This window comes from Orycteropus afer, unplaced genomic scaffold (assembly GCF_000298275.1).
Source record: "Orycteropus afer afer isolate SDZICR_OR568_19922 unplaced genomic scaffold, OryAfe1.0 scaffold00017, whole genome shotgun sequence".
Taxonomy (NCBI): Eukaryota; Metazoa; Chordata; class Mammalia; order Tubulidentata; family Orycteropodidae; genus Orycteropus; species Orycteropus afer.
The window spans coordinates 14557431-14576578 of record NW_006921604.1 but is presented as its reverse complement, the minus strand read 5'-3'; the positions used below and the strand labels follow the sequence as shown (position 1 = coordinate 14576578).

The window sequence follows — 19148 nt, the reverse complement described above, 5'->3', positions numbered from 1 at the left end:
AAAAAAAAAAAAAGGTATTAATAGAATCAAGGAAGGAAAAAAAGCTGCCTTGGCGAACCACAGCTCAGCATTTCACAATGTACTTCATACTCTTCTCTGGTATGTTACAAATTTAAGATGTTTTTTCAATAATATAATTTCACTTTTCACTATCTGTTCTCTGACTTTATGACCTTCAACAGATAATCAATGAATTCTGTACAGTTTTAAGAGAACTATTTGTGTACATGTATGGAGCTTGAAGCCTTCCTACTCGAAATATAAAAATTTAGTCTCTATAGAAAACTTTACCAAGTTAACATTATTTAAAAAATACATTTTATTTGCACATAAAATTATTTATAATAATCTAAAAGCTGAAAATCATGACAAAATGGCCCTAAAAGCTGAGTATTTAGTAGAGAAAAAATCTCCCTTTCCTAGACTTTTGAAGCATAGCATAAAATGGATATTAATATACCATTTTCAAGGTATACCACAATAAAATCACAGACAACTTACTCCAAGATTATGCAACACTGTGTCAGTTTTTCACTAGATTCTATATTTAGCTTCTCTATGTAAAACTACCCTCCTGCCTCACTTAGAACATTTAACTCACTTCTCTTCTTATGCTTTTCTTCATCATCACTTTGAACATTCTGTCTTAGAAACCCAGTGGGGGTCATTATGAATTGGAATCAACTCCTTGGCAGCAGATTTGGGTTTTTTGGAAACCACTAGAGCATTACCTGGGAGTTTTAACACAATGTATGCTGCAGATACTCCAGCATGACACACAAAAGGGCGTCCATAATCTTCCATTTTCACTTCGAGGAAGGTTATGTTTACTGTGTACTTGTTATATTGCTCAAAAGACACCTCTGATCTATAAAAGAAAAGAGCCCATCATTAATATATGAATCATATTTACCCAACATACTTTATAATGCTTATTTTATAGAATAAAGTTACTTCCTGAAGAATACTTTGGACCATCAATTTCCCGTAAGAATAGTTCACTGAAGTGGCTAATTGAAAGTATATTGACTGCCTAGTTCCAAATATATATTTCTAGACAATGACAAGAAAGTGTAATTCTTTTAAGTACAGACAACATCTTCAGCCCTACAGAGACTTCCCCTATTCCTCTCCACCTATCCTAACTTATCTACTCTTTAAGACCCAATACTAGTTCTCCTGTCCTCTTATTTCATTAGTCTTCTTGTTTGCACCAATTAATCAATCACTAAACCACCTAGTCTACTCCAACTCATGGCAACTTCATGTGTATCAGAGCAGAACTCTCTTCCAAGATGTCTCTGGATGGACTCAAACTTCCAACCTTTCAATTAGCAGTCAAGTGCTTAACCTTTTGAACACCATGGGACTCCATATCATTCAATTATAAACAAAAAACAAAAAACCCTCTTCCATTGTGGTAGTTAAGTTTCTGGGTCAACTTGGCTGGGCTTGGTTGAGTGGCTGGGCAGCTAGATGTAGTTATTCCCCATGATAAGACTGGCAATCAACTCCATGGTAGGATCTACCACAAGCAGCTAAGTAGCTGCTTTAGGGATGTGGTCCGCTTTTTGTATATAAGAAGTGGCTTTGAAAATGGTTTCTAACTTATGGCATGCTTGAACCCTGCATGTAGCCAAGTCATTGTTCAGTAGGCTGTCATACTCTGCTGATATTGGGACTTTCAATGGACTTGAATCAATGACCTGCCATGTGGTTTGGTAATATCGGGACTGTGCCAATTCATTTGTCGACCTTGGGTTTGTCAGCCTCAGCAGCCAGCAGCTGCCTGAGTGAAGAGATCCCTCTAGCTTCAGTGGACTGGGAGCAGGAGGCAGAGCTGAAGCTCAAGGTCGAGGGGCTTTCACCCAGCCTCTAGAGCCTGGCACTTTGAACTCAGACTTCTAGCCTCCAAAACTGTAAAAGCATAAACTCCCATGTGTTCAAGCATCCCATTACTGGTATATTACTGTCAGAGGAGCACTAAGTAACCAGAACAGCCATCAAATCGACTCTGATTCATAGTGACCCCACTGGGTTTCTGAGGCTGTAAATCTTAAAAGAAGTTGATTGCCTCATCTTCCTCCCACTGAGTGGATGATAGTTTTGAACCTTCTGATTAGCAGCCAAATGCCTTACTCACTGCACTTACCACTGGATTAGTTAATGTCTCTGTGCTATTGTTTAGTTTGCCCTTTAACCCTTGAAAGCTTATGCCTCATGACATGAAAAGGAGACTGGTCTTAAATAGTTATTGTTGTTGTTGTTGTTAAGTGCCATCGAGTCATCTGCGACTCATAGCGACCCTATGCATAGCAGAAAAAAATACCGCCCGGTCCTGAGCCAGCTGCACGATTCTTGCTACACTTGAGCCCATCGCCACCACCACTATGTCAATCCACCTCGTTGAGGGGCTTCCCCTCTTTCATCAACCCTCCACCATACTAAGCATGATATCCTTCTCCAGGAACTGGTCCCTTCTGACAACATGACCAAAGTATGTGAGACAAAGTCTGGCCATTCTCGCCTTCAAGAAGCATTCTGGCTGCACTTGCTCCAGGACAGATCTGTAGTTCTTTCAGCAGTCCACGGTACTTTCAACGTTCTTCACCAACACCACAGCTCAAACACATCAACTGTTCTTTTGTCTTCCTTATTCATTGCCCAGCTCTCACATGCATATGAGGTGATCGAAAATACCATAGCTTGTGTCAGGCATACCTTAGTCTTCAAGGAGACATCTTTGCTCTTCAGTACTTGAAAGAGGTCCTTTGCAGCCAATTTGCCCAGTGCTATACATCGTGTGATGTCCTGACTGCTGCTTCCATTGGTGTTGATTGTAGAGCCGAGCAATATGAAGTCTTTGACAACCTCAAACTTTTCTCTATTTATTGTGATGCTGCTTAAAGGTCCAGTTGTGAAAATTTTTGTTTTCTTTATATTGAGGTGTAATCCATACTGCAGACTATATTCTTCAATCTTCATCAGAAAGTATTTCAAGTCATCCTCACTTTCAGCAAGCAAAATTGTGTCATTAGCATATCATAGTTTGTTAATGATTCTTCCTCCAATCCTGATGCCATGTTCTTCTTCATATAGTCCAGCTTCTAGGATTATTTGCATACAGATTGAATAAGTATGGTGAAAGGATACAACCCTGATGCATTCCCTTCTTGATTTTAAACCATGACAGACTCCTGGTCTATGTACAGGTTCCTCATGAGTACAATTAAGTGTTCTGGAATTCCCATTCTTCTCAATGTTATCTACAATTTGTTATGATCCACACAATCAAATGCTTTCGCATAGTCAATAAAACACAAGTAAACATTTTTCTGGTATTCTTTACTTTGAGCCAAGATCCATCTGACATCAGCAATGATATCCCTCATTCCATGTCCTCTTCTGAATCCAGCCTGCACCTCTGGAAGTTCTCTGTCAATACACTGCTACAACCATTTCTGAATTATCTTCAGTAAGATTTTACTTGCATGAGATATTAGTGATATTGTTTGATAACTTCTACATTCTGTGTGATCACCTTTCTTTGGAATGAGTACAAATAGGATCTCTTCCAGTCAGTTGGCCAGGTAGCTGTCTTCCAAATCTCTTGGTATAACCAAGTGAGTGCCTCCAGTGAGGCATCCATATGTTGAAACACCTCAATGGGTATTCCATCAATTCCTGGAGCCTTGTCAATTCCCTCAGCACAGCTTAGACCTCTTCCCTCAATACCATTGGTTCTTGAACATATGCTACCTCCTGAAATAGATGAACAACGACCAGTTCTTTTTGGTACAGTGACTCTGTGTATTCCTTCCATCTTCTTTTGATGTTTCCTGCATCATTTAATATTTTACCCATAGAATCTTTCAATATTGCAACTCAAAGCTTAAATTTTTTCTTCAGTTCTCTCAGCTTGAGAAATGCTGAGCGTGTTCTTCTCTTTTGGTTTTCTAACTCCAGGTCTTTGCACATTTCATTATAGTAATTGGCTTTGTCTGCTCAAGCTGCTCTTTGAAATCCTCTGTTCAGCTCTTTTATCTTGTCATTTCTTCCATTTGCTTTAGCTACTCTTTGCTCAAGGTCAAGTTTCAGAGTCTCTTATGACATCCATTTTGGTCTTTTCTTTCTTTCTTGTATTTTTAAAGACCTCTTGCTTTCTTCAAGGATGATGCTCTTGATGTCATCTCACAATTCTTCTGGTTTTCAGTTAATGGTGTTCAATGTATCAAATCTATTCTTTAGATGGTCTCTAAATTCAGGAGGGATATATTCAAGATCGTATTTTGGCTCTCGTGGACTTATTTTAATTGTCTTCAACTTCAAGTTGAATTTGCATATGAGCAGTTGATGGTCTATTTCACAATCAGCTCCTGGCCTGGTTTTGGCTGAAGATATTGAGCTTTTCCATCACCTTAAATAGTAGCAGAGAGAAATTGATTGTATTGCTTTAACACCATATTTCATGTTTTAAATCATCTCCTAACTAGGGTGTAAGCAGGATTTAGAGCAGTGAGTACCTCACACTTCTTCAAACCAGATGCTTACTGTGAATCAGCACTGAGAAGATCTTTGAAAGACAAAGCTAAAAGGGGGGATGAGGATGCAGTGAGAAATGGACCAAAAAAGCAGTAGTACTGCCAAATTAATTTAGATGGAAGAATCTTTGCTAAGGAGCTCTGGTAGCACAGTGCCCAAGGCACTTGACTGCTAACCAGAAGGCTGGCAGTTCAAACCCATTTGCCACTCCTTGGAAGGAAGGTTGGGCAATCTACTTCTGCAGCGATACTGCCTCAGAAACCCAAGGAGGGGTCACTGTGAGTTGGGTCTGACTCAATGGCACATAACAACGGCAACAACAATCTTTGCTAGCTTATAAATATGCCAGAAAAACAAAAGACTTACTCATATCCTTCTCTGATTCGTTTGGATTCACGATAGTAATCATTCACCTGAGTGTTATTAACTTTCCAGCATCGTAAATTTGTGTTCTCTCTTAAGTCTGTGATATTGCAGTCCACAATAAGGGTGGAGCCTGTAAAAATTAAATCCATAAGTATTAAACAAAAATTCTGCAAATAATGACCTGGTCAACAAATACATGCCTTGCTTTTGAGCCTTGAACACCTTTTGATTTACCAGAAATACCCACTTGGGTCAATAATAATCTACTTTATTACTCTTTGACAGAGATCATAATGGACAAGTGGCCTTCTAGAACGTCTGCTTTAATGAGAAATGCATATGCTGCCAAATGTTTTCCACAAAATCCAGGACATGTATAGCACTCCTACTCTTAGTAACATAGTGAAGAACTTCACAGTTCACTGTACATTTTACACACATTACGTTGTTTAATCTTCCTATTTTCACAATAGTCCTACAAGGCAGAAAGGAGAAGGCATTATCATCTCCATTTCACAGATGAAAAGACTGGAGCTCACATGGATTGAGTGATTTGCCTAATGTCACCGAATAGTTTGAGAAAGAAATGAGACATGAACTCTCACTTTCAAATTCAAATTTCAATGATCTTTCTACTTTCCAACGGTGATCTCCTGGTCTCACCCCTCTATTTCTTATCCTGCCACTACACACATTCACACATTGTTTAATTAATTTTATGTTCAGTTTATTTTGCCTCATGGGACTAATAAATTCTACCTATTTACTATATGTAAAAAAAAAAAAAAGAAAATCACTGTACTTCTAAACAGTCTACTCCAAATTTCAATGAATGTCTACTATTCTAGGCTGTATTTTAAATTTATTGTGAAATATAATGCATATATAGTAAAAACTATAGAATATAAATGTAAATTTGATTAATTATTATATGTTAAATATCCATAGTATCATATTATGAATTCAATTTGCATTTCCCTGGATTGCACTTAGTTTAGCACCTTTTCATATTTTTATTGTCAATTTGGACATATCCTCCTTTATAGTGGATAACTATAACTAGTCAAGTTATTTGTCTTTCTACATTTTATCTTCTCCTTATTGATTTGTAGTTCTATCATAGATTCTAGATATGTGGATGTGACTTGTGTCCATTTTTTGCAAAATACATTCTCCCATTCTGTGAACTGTCTTTTATTTTAATGTTGTACCTTTTTCTTTTTAATATAGTCCTCCATGTCAATGTTTTCTTTCATGATTAGTGCTTTGTGTGTCCTCTTTAGACAAGTCTTTTCTTACTCCCAAATTATGAAAATATTTTTCTAGAAAATTTGTTGTTTAGCCATTCATATTTAGGTTTGCAATACACTTGAAATCATCTTTTTAAATGATGTGAGAAATGAGTCAAGTTTGATTTTACTCTATATTACATTCAACCATCCAAGATCATTTATTATAAACATGACACTTCTTATTTTTCTCTGTTGTGTCCACTTTGTCATGATAGAGTGCCTTATGTGTCTGAGTCTATCTCTGGGCCTTTACTTCTGTTCCATTATCTATTCTTGTGCCGGTGCTAGACTGTCTTAATTACTGTAGCTTTCCCATAAATCTTGAAATCTGGACGCACAAGCCCTCTTATTACTTCTTCATTAAAAGTGCCTGGACTAGCAGCTGATGCAGCTCAGCAGACAGGCAGAAGATGTTTGGAGTTAAAGGTGGTCATATTATCGAGAACAAGAAGATGGCATCACACCTATAACCCACATGTTTGTTCCCTCTACCAACTTAATCCATGAGTAACTAGGTAAGCAGATAGAAATAATGATACTGGAGTTTGACCAACTAAGGAGAAGATAAAGTACCAGAGTTAGTGAAGACAGAGAAAAAGAGCAGATTAAACAATGGGAAAAATAAATGAACCTACCTAGCTGGCAGAGATAGAGAAATGGTGAAGGAGAAGACTCATCAGAAATACAAAATAGGCTAGCAGAAGGAAGGAGGAAAAAAAAAATTCACAGAACCCACAGAGGCACTGGGGACTCAGAATTCCTACACTGGGAGTTTTTGGTGGTGACCTTGGGAGCTGAGTGTGTAGATAATCTTACTGGGAAACAGATCAAGACGCCCCTTGGCTTGGGCTGCCACAGAACCCAGAAGGGAGGTGGGGGGAAAGGGAGAAACTTCCTCAAAGTAGGCAGAGCCCTGAAGTGAGCACACAGCAGTGGGATGGGGTTCAACCCTTCCACAATGCCTTTTCAGCACAGAGCAGAGAGGGGTGCTGGGATTTTGCGGATTCTTGATCCAACAGGAAAGTAGTGGCTCTCTACCCATTGAGATCTCTTGTTGATTTTGACCATGGGTCTTTGTTTGACAGTAGGGCATCATCATTAGTAGCTGGAAGCACTGACTGGCCTGTCTTGCCAAAACATGGAAAACAGGGACTTGCTACTGGTGCCCTTTTTTTCTTTTTCTTTTTTCTTTTCTCCCCTACCTCATCCAATAGAAAAAAATACATTAAACTGGTCACCAGGCAACAGAGATATTACAATGAACACCTCATCCAGTAGGTAACACCAAAACCTCCTGTGACAAAAAATCAATGACAGACATAGGATAACATCTGCTTATCCCAAATCTATATCCCCTTCATGATGAACAGAGGCCTGCATCCACATCCCCACCAGTGATTCCTCCAACACAGAGAGAACTGGAGAGTAACCCAGTGCAGTAGAGTTTATAACCAAAAAAGTACACCTGCTCCAAATGTTCAGATATAGTAATACATAAAATAAGTGTGAAACAAATCAATACGTAACTAACAATTAAAGACAACTTCAAAATGTCAAGGAAACAACAGCAACCTCAAATCAAACAAAAACAACAGGACAAGACAATAGATACAAAAGCTTACGCTAAAGAACTATCTATCATGGAAGAAGAACAACGAATAGAACTATCTGAGAATAAATTTAGAAGGTATATTTATAGGACCCTCCAAGAGCTCAAGGAAACCATAAACAAAATCTATGAGAAGACAGACAGAACCCTGAAAGAATTCAGGAAAACCATTCGAGAACAAAATAATAAGATAAATACACAATTAGAACTCATACAAGAACAGCAATTAGAAATCCAGAAGAAGAACACTAAAATTATAGAGACAGACAACACAATGGAAGGACAAAAGAGTAGACTAGAACTAGCTGAAGAACACATTTCCCAAATAGAAGACAAACCCCTTGGTGCCAGCCTGTAAGAAGGAAAATTAGAACAAAGATTTAAGAGAAATGAAGAGAATCGAAGACTTATATGGGATGACATAAAAAGAAACAATATACACCTTGTTCAAATACCTGAACAAGAGGAGACCGAAAAAAAAAACAAAAACTGAGAAGATTGTGGAAGACTTGCTAACAGAAAATTTCCCCCCATATTATGAAGGAAGAACCGATATCTGTCCAAGAAGCTCAACAAACCCCATACGCGATAAATCCTGACAGAAAGTCACAAAGACATATCCTAATCAAACTCTCCAAAACTAAAGATAAAGAAAGAATTTGGGGAGCAGCTTAGGAAAAATGAAATGTCGCTTACAGTGGACAACTAATAAGACTAAATTCTGATTTCTCAGTAGAAGCTATGCAGGCAAGAAGTCAATGGGATTGTATATATAAAACAACGAAGGAAAAGAACTTCCAGCCAAGAATTATATATCCAACCAAACTGTCCCTCACATATGAGGGTTGAATCAAGACATTCTCAGACAAATAGAAACTAAGGGAAGTTGTGAAAAACAGACCAACGCTACAAGAAATGCTAAAGGGAGTCCTTCCAATAGAGAATCCAGAACAGAGAGCAACAACTTAAAATCAGAACACTTGACATCACTACATAGATACCAAACTAGAAATAAATGCTCAAAATAAGTTCATAAAGTAATGTACACAGAGAAATAGGGGAATCAATCTGCAGACACCAGCAACAAAGCAAATAGAGGGAATAAAGTTCCAATTACAAAACTTCCAAATGGAGGGGAAGACAAGACAATGTCCTTACAGAACTGACTGTTCCAAACTTAAAGAGATAAGAATTTACTTCAGGGTAATCACAAATGAGTTGGGTTTGACTCAATGGCACACAACAACAACAAACAACAACAATCACAAAGAAAGCTAACAATTTTCCTAAGCAAACTCAGAAAAAAGAAAAATACATGGGCTTAATAAACACAAAACCAACAATAAAGAAGAAAAGAGAAGAAACACTTAATAACAAAATGAGTTCAGCACAGAAAAATAGTTGGAACAAGGAATTCACCAACAACACAATAAAAAATACAATAAAATGACAGCAACAAATTCGTATCTATCACTAATTACACTCAAAGTGGATGGACTAAATGCACCATTCAAGAGAAAGAGAGTCGCTGACGGAATGAAAAAAGAAGACCCATCAATATGCTGCCTCCAAGAGATCCACCTTAGACACATGATTAAAAATTAAGAGGTGGAAAACAATGTACCAAACTAATGGCAAACAAAAAGGAGCAGGAGTGGCAATATTAATTTCTGATAAAATATACTTCAAGGCGAGAAACAGCATATGGGACAAAGAAGGACATTATATGATGCTAAAAGGAGCAAATGACCAAGAAGACATCACCATAATTAGTATCTATGCACTCAATAAAAGTGCTCCAAACTACGTAAAGCAAATACTAACTGAATTGAAAGGAAAAATAGACAACTCTACGATAGTAGTAGGAGACTTTAACAAATCACTTTCAAGGAGAGATAGAACAACTAGAAAAAACCTCAACAAATATACAGAAGAACTCAATAACACAATCAATTTGACCTCATAGACATACAGAGCACTCCACCCAACAAAATCATAATGCACATTCTTCTACAGTGCATGTGGATCATTCTCCAGAATAGACCAAATGTTAGGACACAAAACAAGTCTCAATAAATTCAAAAACACTGAAATACTACAAAGCATCTTCTTGGATCACAATGCTATAAATTAGAAATCAATAATAGGAAGATCAAGGAAAAAATATTAAGTATGTTAAAACCAAATAATACACTGCTCAAAAACTACTAGATAATAGAAGAAATGAAGTGTGAAATAAAATATTCCTAGAAACAAAGGAGAATGAAGACACAAATTCTGAGCAGCCATCTAAGATGCAACTAGTGGTCTCCTCTCATCTGAAGCAAAGAAGAGTGAAGAAAATCAAATGCATCTGGAAACAATCAGTCCAAAGGTATGATGGACTCCAAGACCAGAAGAACTAGATGGTGCCTGCCTACCAATGCCAACCACTTGGGAAGGGATCAAAACTGGAGATTCTAGATAGAGTTGGAGGAAAAATGTGGAACAAAAATTCAAGAACACAAAAATGACCAGAATTACTGGCCAGACAGAGTCTGGTGGAACCCCCAGGTTACCCATCAGGCCTAGAATTGGACCCACTCTCATAGATTGGCTCTCAACCCAACAACAGAAAGACCTACAGGTAGAACACCTATTGCAGGGCAATGCACTCACCTACTCTAGGGAGATACACCCCTTAGAGAAATTGGCCATGGGGCACCAGAGGGGCAGAATTCACACAGAGGGAAAGCTGGACAGACAGGAGTGCATAGCTAAGCATGGCATGGGGAGGGGGCAGCCACAAAGATGGGACAGGAGAGTTTGTGGTTGGGGATGTTAATCAGGCAATGAAATCAAATGCACACAAAATGTTGAATGTAAAATAAATTTAAAGAAATAAGAAAGTGCCTCAACTATTATAGAACCTTTGCATTTCCATATAAATGTCATAATCAACTAATAAAACTGCAAAAGCTAAAATCTATTGAGATCTTGACTGGGATTTAACTGAGTCTGTAGATAACTTTGAGAATTATCAACCTTACCATAATGAGTTTTTCACTTCATAAAAATGATACAGATTTCTCTATCTGTCCAGATATCTAACAGAGGTTCTGTTAGATATATGATAGATTCCTGTTATAAATGTTGCAATATATTTATTTTCATTTTGCTTCTGGAAAACATATAAAAATATTTTATTGACATTGGGCCCCAAAAGTTGTTGAACTCACTTATTACTTTTAATAATTTGTAGTTTTGGGGGACTAAGCACACAATCATATCATCCAAATATACTTGCAGTTATATTTTACCATTTCCAATCTTTTCTTCCTTTTCTTTCTATTTTTTTTGGTTATTAAACTAGTTAGGACTTCTAGTTCAACAAAAACAGAAGTAGTGATACAAAGTCTTCTTTCTCAACGCAAATGGACAGTGTTCAACATTTCAGTATTGTAGTATCTCTGTAGATTTTTTAAAAATAGATATTCTTTATCAGGTCAAGAAAGTTCCCTTCTGTTCTTAATTGTCTCAAATTTTTTAAAAGTAATGGAAGTAATGGTTCAATTTTATCCAGTACTTTTTTATATCTATTGAGATAAATGTATGATTTTTCTTCTTTAGTCTGTTAAGGAGAAATAAGAGGACAAATTATCAAATAGGAAATTTAACTTTGTTCTTGTTAGATGCCATCCAGTCAGCTATGACTCATAGCAACCTCTTGTACAACAGAACAAAACACTGCCCAGTTCTGCACAATCCTCACAATCCTTGCTATACTTGAGCCCATCATTGCAGCCACTATGTCAATCCATCTTGTTAAGGGTCTTTCCCTTTCTCCCTGACCCTCCACTTCACTAAGCATGATATCCTTCTCCAGGGAATGGTCCCTTCTGACAACATGGCCAAAGTAAGTGAGACGAAGTCTGGCCCTTCTTCTTCCAAAGAGTATTCTGGCTGCACTTCTTCCAGGACAAATTTGTTCACTCTTCTGGCAATCCATGGTACTTTCAGCATTCTTTGCCAACACCACAACTCAAAAGCATCAATTCCTCTTCGGTCTTCCTTATTCTTTGCCCAGCTTTCATACACAAGTGATGCAATTGAATATACCATGGCTTGGGTTAGTGGCACCTTAGTCATCAAAGTGACATCTTTGCTCTTCAAAACTTCAAAGAAGTCTTCTTTTCCAGCAGATTTTCCCAGTGCAATATGACGTCTGATTTCTTGACTGCTGCTTCCATGAGTGTTGACTGTGGCTCCAACTAAGATGAATTCTTTGACAACTTCAATTTTTTTCTCCATTTATTGTGAAGCTGCTTACTGGTCCACTTGGAAGGATTTTCGTTTTCTTTATGTTGAGATGTAATCCAGACTGCAGGCTGTAGTCTCTAATCTTCATCAGTAAGGGCTTCATGTCATCTTCACTTTCAGCAAGGAAGGTTGTGTCATGGGCGTATTGCAGATTGCTAATGAGTCTTCCACTAATCCTGATGCTGCGTTCTTGTTCATATACTACGGGTTCTTGGATTATCTGCTCAGTACACAGACTGAATAATAGTGAAAGGATAAAACCCTGACACATACCCTTTCTGATTTTAAATCATGCAGTATCCCCTTCTTCTATTTGAATGACAGTCTCCTGGTCTATGTACAGGTTCCTCATAAGCATAATTAAGTTTTCTAGAATTCCCATTCTTCTTAATGTCATCCATAATTTGTTATGATACACACAGTCCAATACTTTTGCACAGTCAATAAAAGTAAATATCTTTCTGCTATTCATTGGTTTCAGCCAAGATCCATCTGACATCAGCAATGATATCCCTCATTCCACATCCTCTTCTGAATCCAGCTTGCAGTTCTGGAAGTTCTGTCAATACACTGCTGCAACATTTTTTAAATTATCTTCAGCAAGATTATACTTACATGTGATATTAATGATATTGTTCAATAATTTCCACATTTTGTTTGATCACCTTTCTTTGGAATGGGTACAAATCTGGATTTTTTTCAGTCAGCTGGCCAGGTAGCTGTCTTTTAAATTATCTGACATAGACAAGTGTGTGCCTCCAGTGCTGCATCCCTTTGTTGAAACATTTCAGTGGGTATTTCATCAATTCCTGGAGCCTTGTTTTTTGATAATTCTTTTAGCGTAGCTTAGACTTCTGCCTTCATTATCATAGGCTCTTGATCATATGCTACCTCTTGAAAATAGCTAAACATTGACAAATTCCTTTTGGTACAGTGATTCTGTGTATTCCTCCCATCTTCTTTTGATGTTTCATGCATCATTCATGCATCAATATTTTGCCCATGTTGTTCTTGTTGCTGAGTGTAATCGAGTCATCTCTGACTCATAGCGACCATATGTACAGCAGAATAAGACACTGACCAGTCTTGTGCCAACCTCACCATACTTGCTATACCTTAGCCCATTGTTGCACCACTGTGTCTACACATCTCACTGAGGGCCTTCCCCTTCTTTGTTGATCCTTCATTTTACCAAGCATGATATCCTTCTCCAGGGAATGGTTCCTTCTGACAACATGACCAAAGCAGGTGACACAAAGTCTGGCCATTCTCGCTTCCAAGAAACATTCTGGCTGGACTTCTTCCAGGACAGATTTGTTAGTCCTTTTAGCAAACCATGGTACTCTCAGCATTCTTCACCAACACCACAACTCAAAAGCATCAACTCTTCTTCGGTCTTCCTTATTCACTGTCCAGCTCTCACATGCAAAGAAGTGACTGAAAATACCATGGCTTGGGTTAGGTGCATGTTAGTCTTCATGAAGGCATCTTTGTTCTTCAGCACTTGAAAGAGGTCTTTTGCAGCAGATTTGCCCAAAGAAATACATCTTCTGATGTCTTAACTGCTGCTTCCATGGGTTTTGATTGTAGAGCCAAATAATATGAAATCCTTGACAACTTCTTCAATCTTTTCTCCATCCACCGTGAAGCTATTTATTGGATCAGTTGTGAGGATTTTTGTTTTCTTTATATTGAGGTGTAATCCCTACTTCAGACTGTAGTCTTTAACTTCATCAGTAAGTGCTTCAAGTCATCCTCACTTTCAGAAAGCAAAGTTGTGTCAGTTGCATATCACAGGTTGTTAATGAGTCTTCCTCTAATCCTGATGCCACGTTCTTCATATAATCCAGCTTCTCAGATTATTTGCTCATCATACAAGTTGAAAAAGTATGGTGAAATGACATAACCTTGACACACTTCCTTCTTGATTTTGAACTATGCAGTACCCCCTTGTTCTGTTCAAATAACAGCCTCCTAATCTATATACAGGTTCCTTATGAGTACAATCAAGTGTTCTGGAATTCCCATTCTTCTCAATGTTACCCATAATTTTGCTTTCAGCTAAGATTTGACATCAGCAATGATATTCCTCATTCTATGTCCTCTTCTGAATCCAGCTTGCATTTTTGGAAGCTGTCTGTCAATATACTGCTGCAACCATTTTTTAATTATCTTCAGTAAGGTTTTACTTGCATGTGATATTAATGATACTGTTTGATAATTTTCACATTCTGTGGGATCACCTTTCTTTGGAATGGGTACAAATATGGATCTCTTCCAGTCAATTGGCCAGGTAGCTGTCTTCCACATCTCTTGGCATAACCGAGTGAGTGCCTCCAGTGGGGCATCTGTTTGTTGAAATATCTCAAAGGGTATTCTGTCAATTCCTGAAGCCTTGTTCTTCACCAATTCATTCAGTGCAGCTTTGACTTCTTCCTTCAGTAGCATTAGTTCTTGATCATATGCCACCTCCTGAAATGGATAAACACTGACCAATTATTTTTGATACAGTGATTCTGTGTATTCCTTTTGTCTTTTTTTTTTTTGGATGCTTCCTGCATCATTCAATATTTTGCCCACAGAATCTTTCAATATTGCAACTCAAGGCTTAAATTTTTCCTTAATTCTTTCAGCTTGAGAAACATTGAGTGTGTTCTTCCCTTTTGGTTTTCTAACTCCAAGTTTTTGCACATTTCATTATAATTGCCTTTGTCTGCTCAAGCTGCTCTTTGAAATCTGTTCAGCTCTTTTATCTTGTGATTTCTTCCATTTGTTTAGCTACTCTCCGCTCAAGGGCAAGTTTCAGAGTCTCTTCTGACATCCATTTTGGTCTTTTCTTCCTTTCTTGTCTTTTTAATGACCTCTGCTTTCTTCATGGATGATGTTCTTGATGTCTCCCACAATTCTGCTTTTTGTCACTGGTGTTCAATGCATCAAATCTATTCTTTAGATGGTCTCTAAATCCAGGAGGTTTATTATGAAGGTCATATTTTAGCTCTTACGGAGTTGTTTTGTCTTCAACTTCAACTTGAACATGCATATGAGCAGTTGATGGTCTGTTCCAGAGTCAGCCCCTGGCCTTGTTTTGGCCAAAGATATTGAACTTCTCCATCGCCTCTTGCCACAGATGTAATCAACCTGATTCCTTTGTATTCCATTTGGTGAAGTCCACGTGTATAGCCGCCATTTGTGTTGTTGAAAAAAGGTATTTGCAATGAGTAAGTCATTGGTCTTGCAAAATTCTATCATGAGATCTCCAGTGTTATTTCTATCTCCAAGGCTGTGTTTTCCAATTACCAGTACCTCTTCTGTTTCCACCTTTAAATTCCAGTCACCAGTGATAATAAACACATCTTGATTGCATGTTTGATCAATTTCAGACTGCAGAAGTTGGTAGAAATCTTCAATTTCCTCATCTTTGCCTTTGGTGGTTGGTGGTTAAATTTGAATAGTGATAGTATTAAGTGGTCTTCCTTGTAGATGTATGGATATTATCCTATCACCGACAGCATTCTATTTCAGGGCAGATCTTGAGACACTCTTTGTGACCATGAATGCCACACCATTCATCTTTTATTTGTCATTCCTGGCATAGTAGATCATATTGTTGTCTGATTCAAAATGGCCAAAACCAGCTTCCAATTTTCCTAGATCCATACTTCGTACATTCCATGTTCCAATTATTAACAAATGTTTGCATCTTTTTCTACTTCTTTTTAGTCATGCCACATCAGCCAATGGAGGTCCTGAAAGTTTTACTCTCTCCATATTGTTGTTGTGTTGTTATATGCTGTCGAGTCAGACCCGACTCATAGCGACCCCTCCTTGGGTTTCCGAGGCAGTATCACTACAGAAGTAGATTGCCCCATCTTCTTTCCGAGGAGTGGCTGGTGGGTTTGAACCGCCAACCTTCTGGTTAGCAGTCAAGTGCCTTAGCCACTATGCTACCAGAGCTCCCACTCTATCCATATAGTTATGGTCATATCTGCTCTGAGGAGTCAGCTGTTCCCTAGTCATATTCTGAGTGCCTTCCAACCAGATGGGTTCATCTTCCAGCACTATATTGGACAATGTTTCAGGGCTATTCATAAAGTTTTCCAGTAATATATCAGACAGGGTTTCACTGTTATTCATAAGGTTTTCACTGGCTAATTATTTGAAAAGTGGATGGCCTCTTCCTTCTTCCGAGTCTGTCTTGGTGTGGAAGCTCTGCTGAAACCTGCCAACCACAGGTAACCCTGCTGGCATTTTGCAACACAGTGGCATAGCCTCCAGCCTCATAGCAACACATAAGCCACCACAGGATGACAAACTGACAGACAAGTTCATCTCCCTTAGTTGTTCCTAATCCCTCTACACCGGCCTACCTCCAGCAATGGCCTTAAAATAGAGCTGCCCCCAAGCGAAAAGCAGCCTCCAAGCCCTGGGCCTGCCTACCTCAAGCCTCAGCCTTAATACAGAGCCACACCCAAGCAAAAAGCAGCCTCCAAGCCCCAGGCCCTGGTCTTAATATAGAGCCACCCTCAATGAAAAGCAGCCTCCAAGCCCTGGGCCCACCTACCTCAGGCCCTGGCTTTAATACATAGCTGCCGCCAAGTGAAAAGCAGCCTCCAAAGCCCAGGCAAGCCTACCTCAGGCCCCAACCTTAATAGAGCCACCCCCAAGAGAAAAGCAGCCCCCAGGCTTGGGCCCGGCATTAAAATAGAGCCACTCCCAGGCAAAAAGCAGTCTCCAGTCCCCAGGCCTGCCTACCTCAGCCCTGGCCTTAATATAGAGCTACCCCTATGTTGCTTTCTAACTCCAGGTCTTTTTCACATTTCGTTATAATAACTGACTTTGTCTTCTCACGCTGCTCTTTAAAATCTTCTGTTCAGTTCTTTTATCTTGTCATTTCTTCCATTTGTTTTAGCTATTCTCCATTCAGGAGCAATTTTCAGACTCCTCTGACATCGATTTTGGTCCTTTTTTTCCATTCCTGTCTTTTTATGACCTTTTGTTTCTTCATGTATGGTGTTCTGAATATCATCCCACAACTCATTGGGTTTTCAGTCATTGGTATTCAGTGGGTCAAATCTATTCTTCAGATGGTCTCTAAGTTCAGGCGAGATATAATCAAGGTCATATTTTGCCTCTCATGGCAAAACTTTAATTTTCTCCAGCTTCAATTTGAACTTGCATGTGAGCGATTGATGGTCTGTTTCACAATCAGCTCCTGGCTGAAGATAATGAGCTTCTCCATCACCTCTTTCCACAGATGTAGTCAATCTCATTCCTGTGTATTCCATTTGGTGAGGTCAATGTGCATAGCTGCTATTTATGTTGCTGAACAAAGATATTTGCAATGAGTAAGTCATTGGTTTTGCTAAATTCTGTCTTGTGATCTCTGGTGTCATTTCTATCACCAAGGCCATATTTTCCAACTACCAGGGATACTTCATGGTTTCCAACTTTCACATTCCAATCACCAGTAATAATTGATACATCTTGATTGCATGTTTGGTCAACTTCAGACTGTAGAGGTTGGTAAAAATCTTCAATTTCCTTATCTTTGGCTTTAGTGATAGTGCATAAATTTGAATAAATGTAGTGTTAACTGGTCTTCTTTGTAGGACTATGGACATTATCCTATCACTGACAGCATTGTACTTCAGGATAGATCTTGAAATATTCTTTGTGATGATGAATGCCACACCATTCCTCTTCAATTTATCATTCCCAGCATAGAATATATGATTTTCTGATTCACAATGGCCCAGACTAGTCCATTTCAGCTTATTAATGCCTAGGATATCAATCTTTATGTGTTCTATTTCATTTTTTAACAACTTCCAATTTTTCTACATTCATATGGTTGTACAGAACAGAGTAGAACTGCCCCCATTCACAATTGTTTCCAAGGCTGTGAATCTTTACAGAAGCAGATTGCCTCATCATTCTCCTGTGGAGCAGCTGGTAGGTTCAAACTGCTGCTGACTGTTTAGGTAGCAGCTGAATGCTTTATAAGTTCAATTTAAGCACAATGCATTTTTCTTTTTACATGCTGTTAAAATCAAATTGCTAATAGCTTGTTTAGAATTTGTCATTATCTAATCAAGGGTAAGACTGACAGTTCTAATACTATCCTTGTCGGGTTTTGGTGTCAAAGTTTTTCTAGCCTGATAAAATGAGTTAAAAAATGTTCTTCTTTTTTTCTTCTCTGGAAGAACTTGTTTAAAACTGGTGTTGTTTCTTTGTTAAATGTTTTGCAGAATCTATGCATAAAGTCAAGTTGATCTAGAGTTTTGTTTGAGGGAAGATTTTAAATTACAGACTTTATTTAATAGTTATATGACAATTATGAATCCATATCTCACATTCTGTATGTTAATTTTTCTAGGAATTTTTCCATTTTCTCTAAATTTTCAAATTGTTTGGGATAAAGCTGTTCAGAATATCCTTTTATTATCTGTTTAATACTTGCATGATGTATAGTGATGTCTTTTTTATTTTTTCACTTTCTTGATCTATCATGGCAGGCATTTGTCAATGTTACTACATTTAAAAAAAAACAACTTGTGGCTTTGTTAATCACTCTATTGTATGTTCATGTTATATTTCATTATTTTCTGCCATTGCCTTTTAAACTTACTTTCTCCTACATTCTTTGGGTTTGTTCACTTTCCCTTCTAACTTCTAGAGTTAAACAATTAGCTCATAGATACTTGATCATTATCTCTAGGCTACAAACTTCATTTTACTAAATCTTTGGCTGAGTTGCATTAGTTTTGATATGTAGTCTTTCATTAGTATTCAGTTCAAAATATTCTCTAATTTCTCTTTTGATCTATGGGTTAATAAGTTTTGCTTATTTGTTTCCAAACCCATGTGCTTATTCTAGCTATCTTTTTATTACTTATTTCTTTTTTTTTTAATTTTATTTTATTTAGATTTGGGTGAAGATTTACAGAGCAAAATCACTCTCGATACAGCAGTTCACATATACTTTGTCTCATGTCATTGACCACAATTTACCACAATGCAACAGCTCCCCTCCAATTTCC

At 37.9% G+C, this 19148-nt stretch overlaps 1 protein-coding gene across 1 annotated transcript in view; it reads right to left on the bottom strand.

Moving 5' to 3' along the window:
* IL1RL2 (interleukin 1 receptor like 2) overlaps positions 1-19148 on the bottom strand; it is a 98480-nt gene that overhangs the window by 37461 nt on the left and 41871 nt on the right. Inside the window, 2 exon segments of the mRNA XM_007959542.1 lie at positions 732-868; positions 4909-5038. Of these exon segments, the coding sequence (XP_007957733.1) occupies positions 732-868; positions 4909-5038 (267 nt within the window).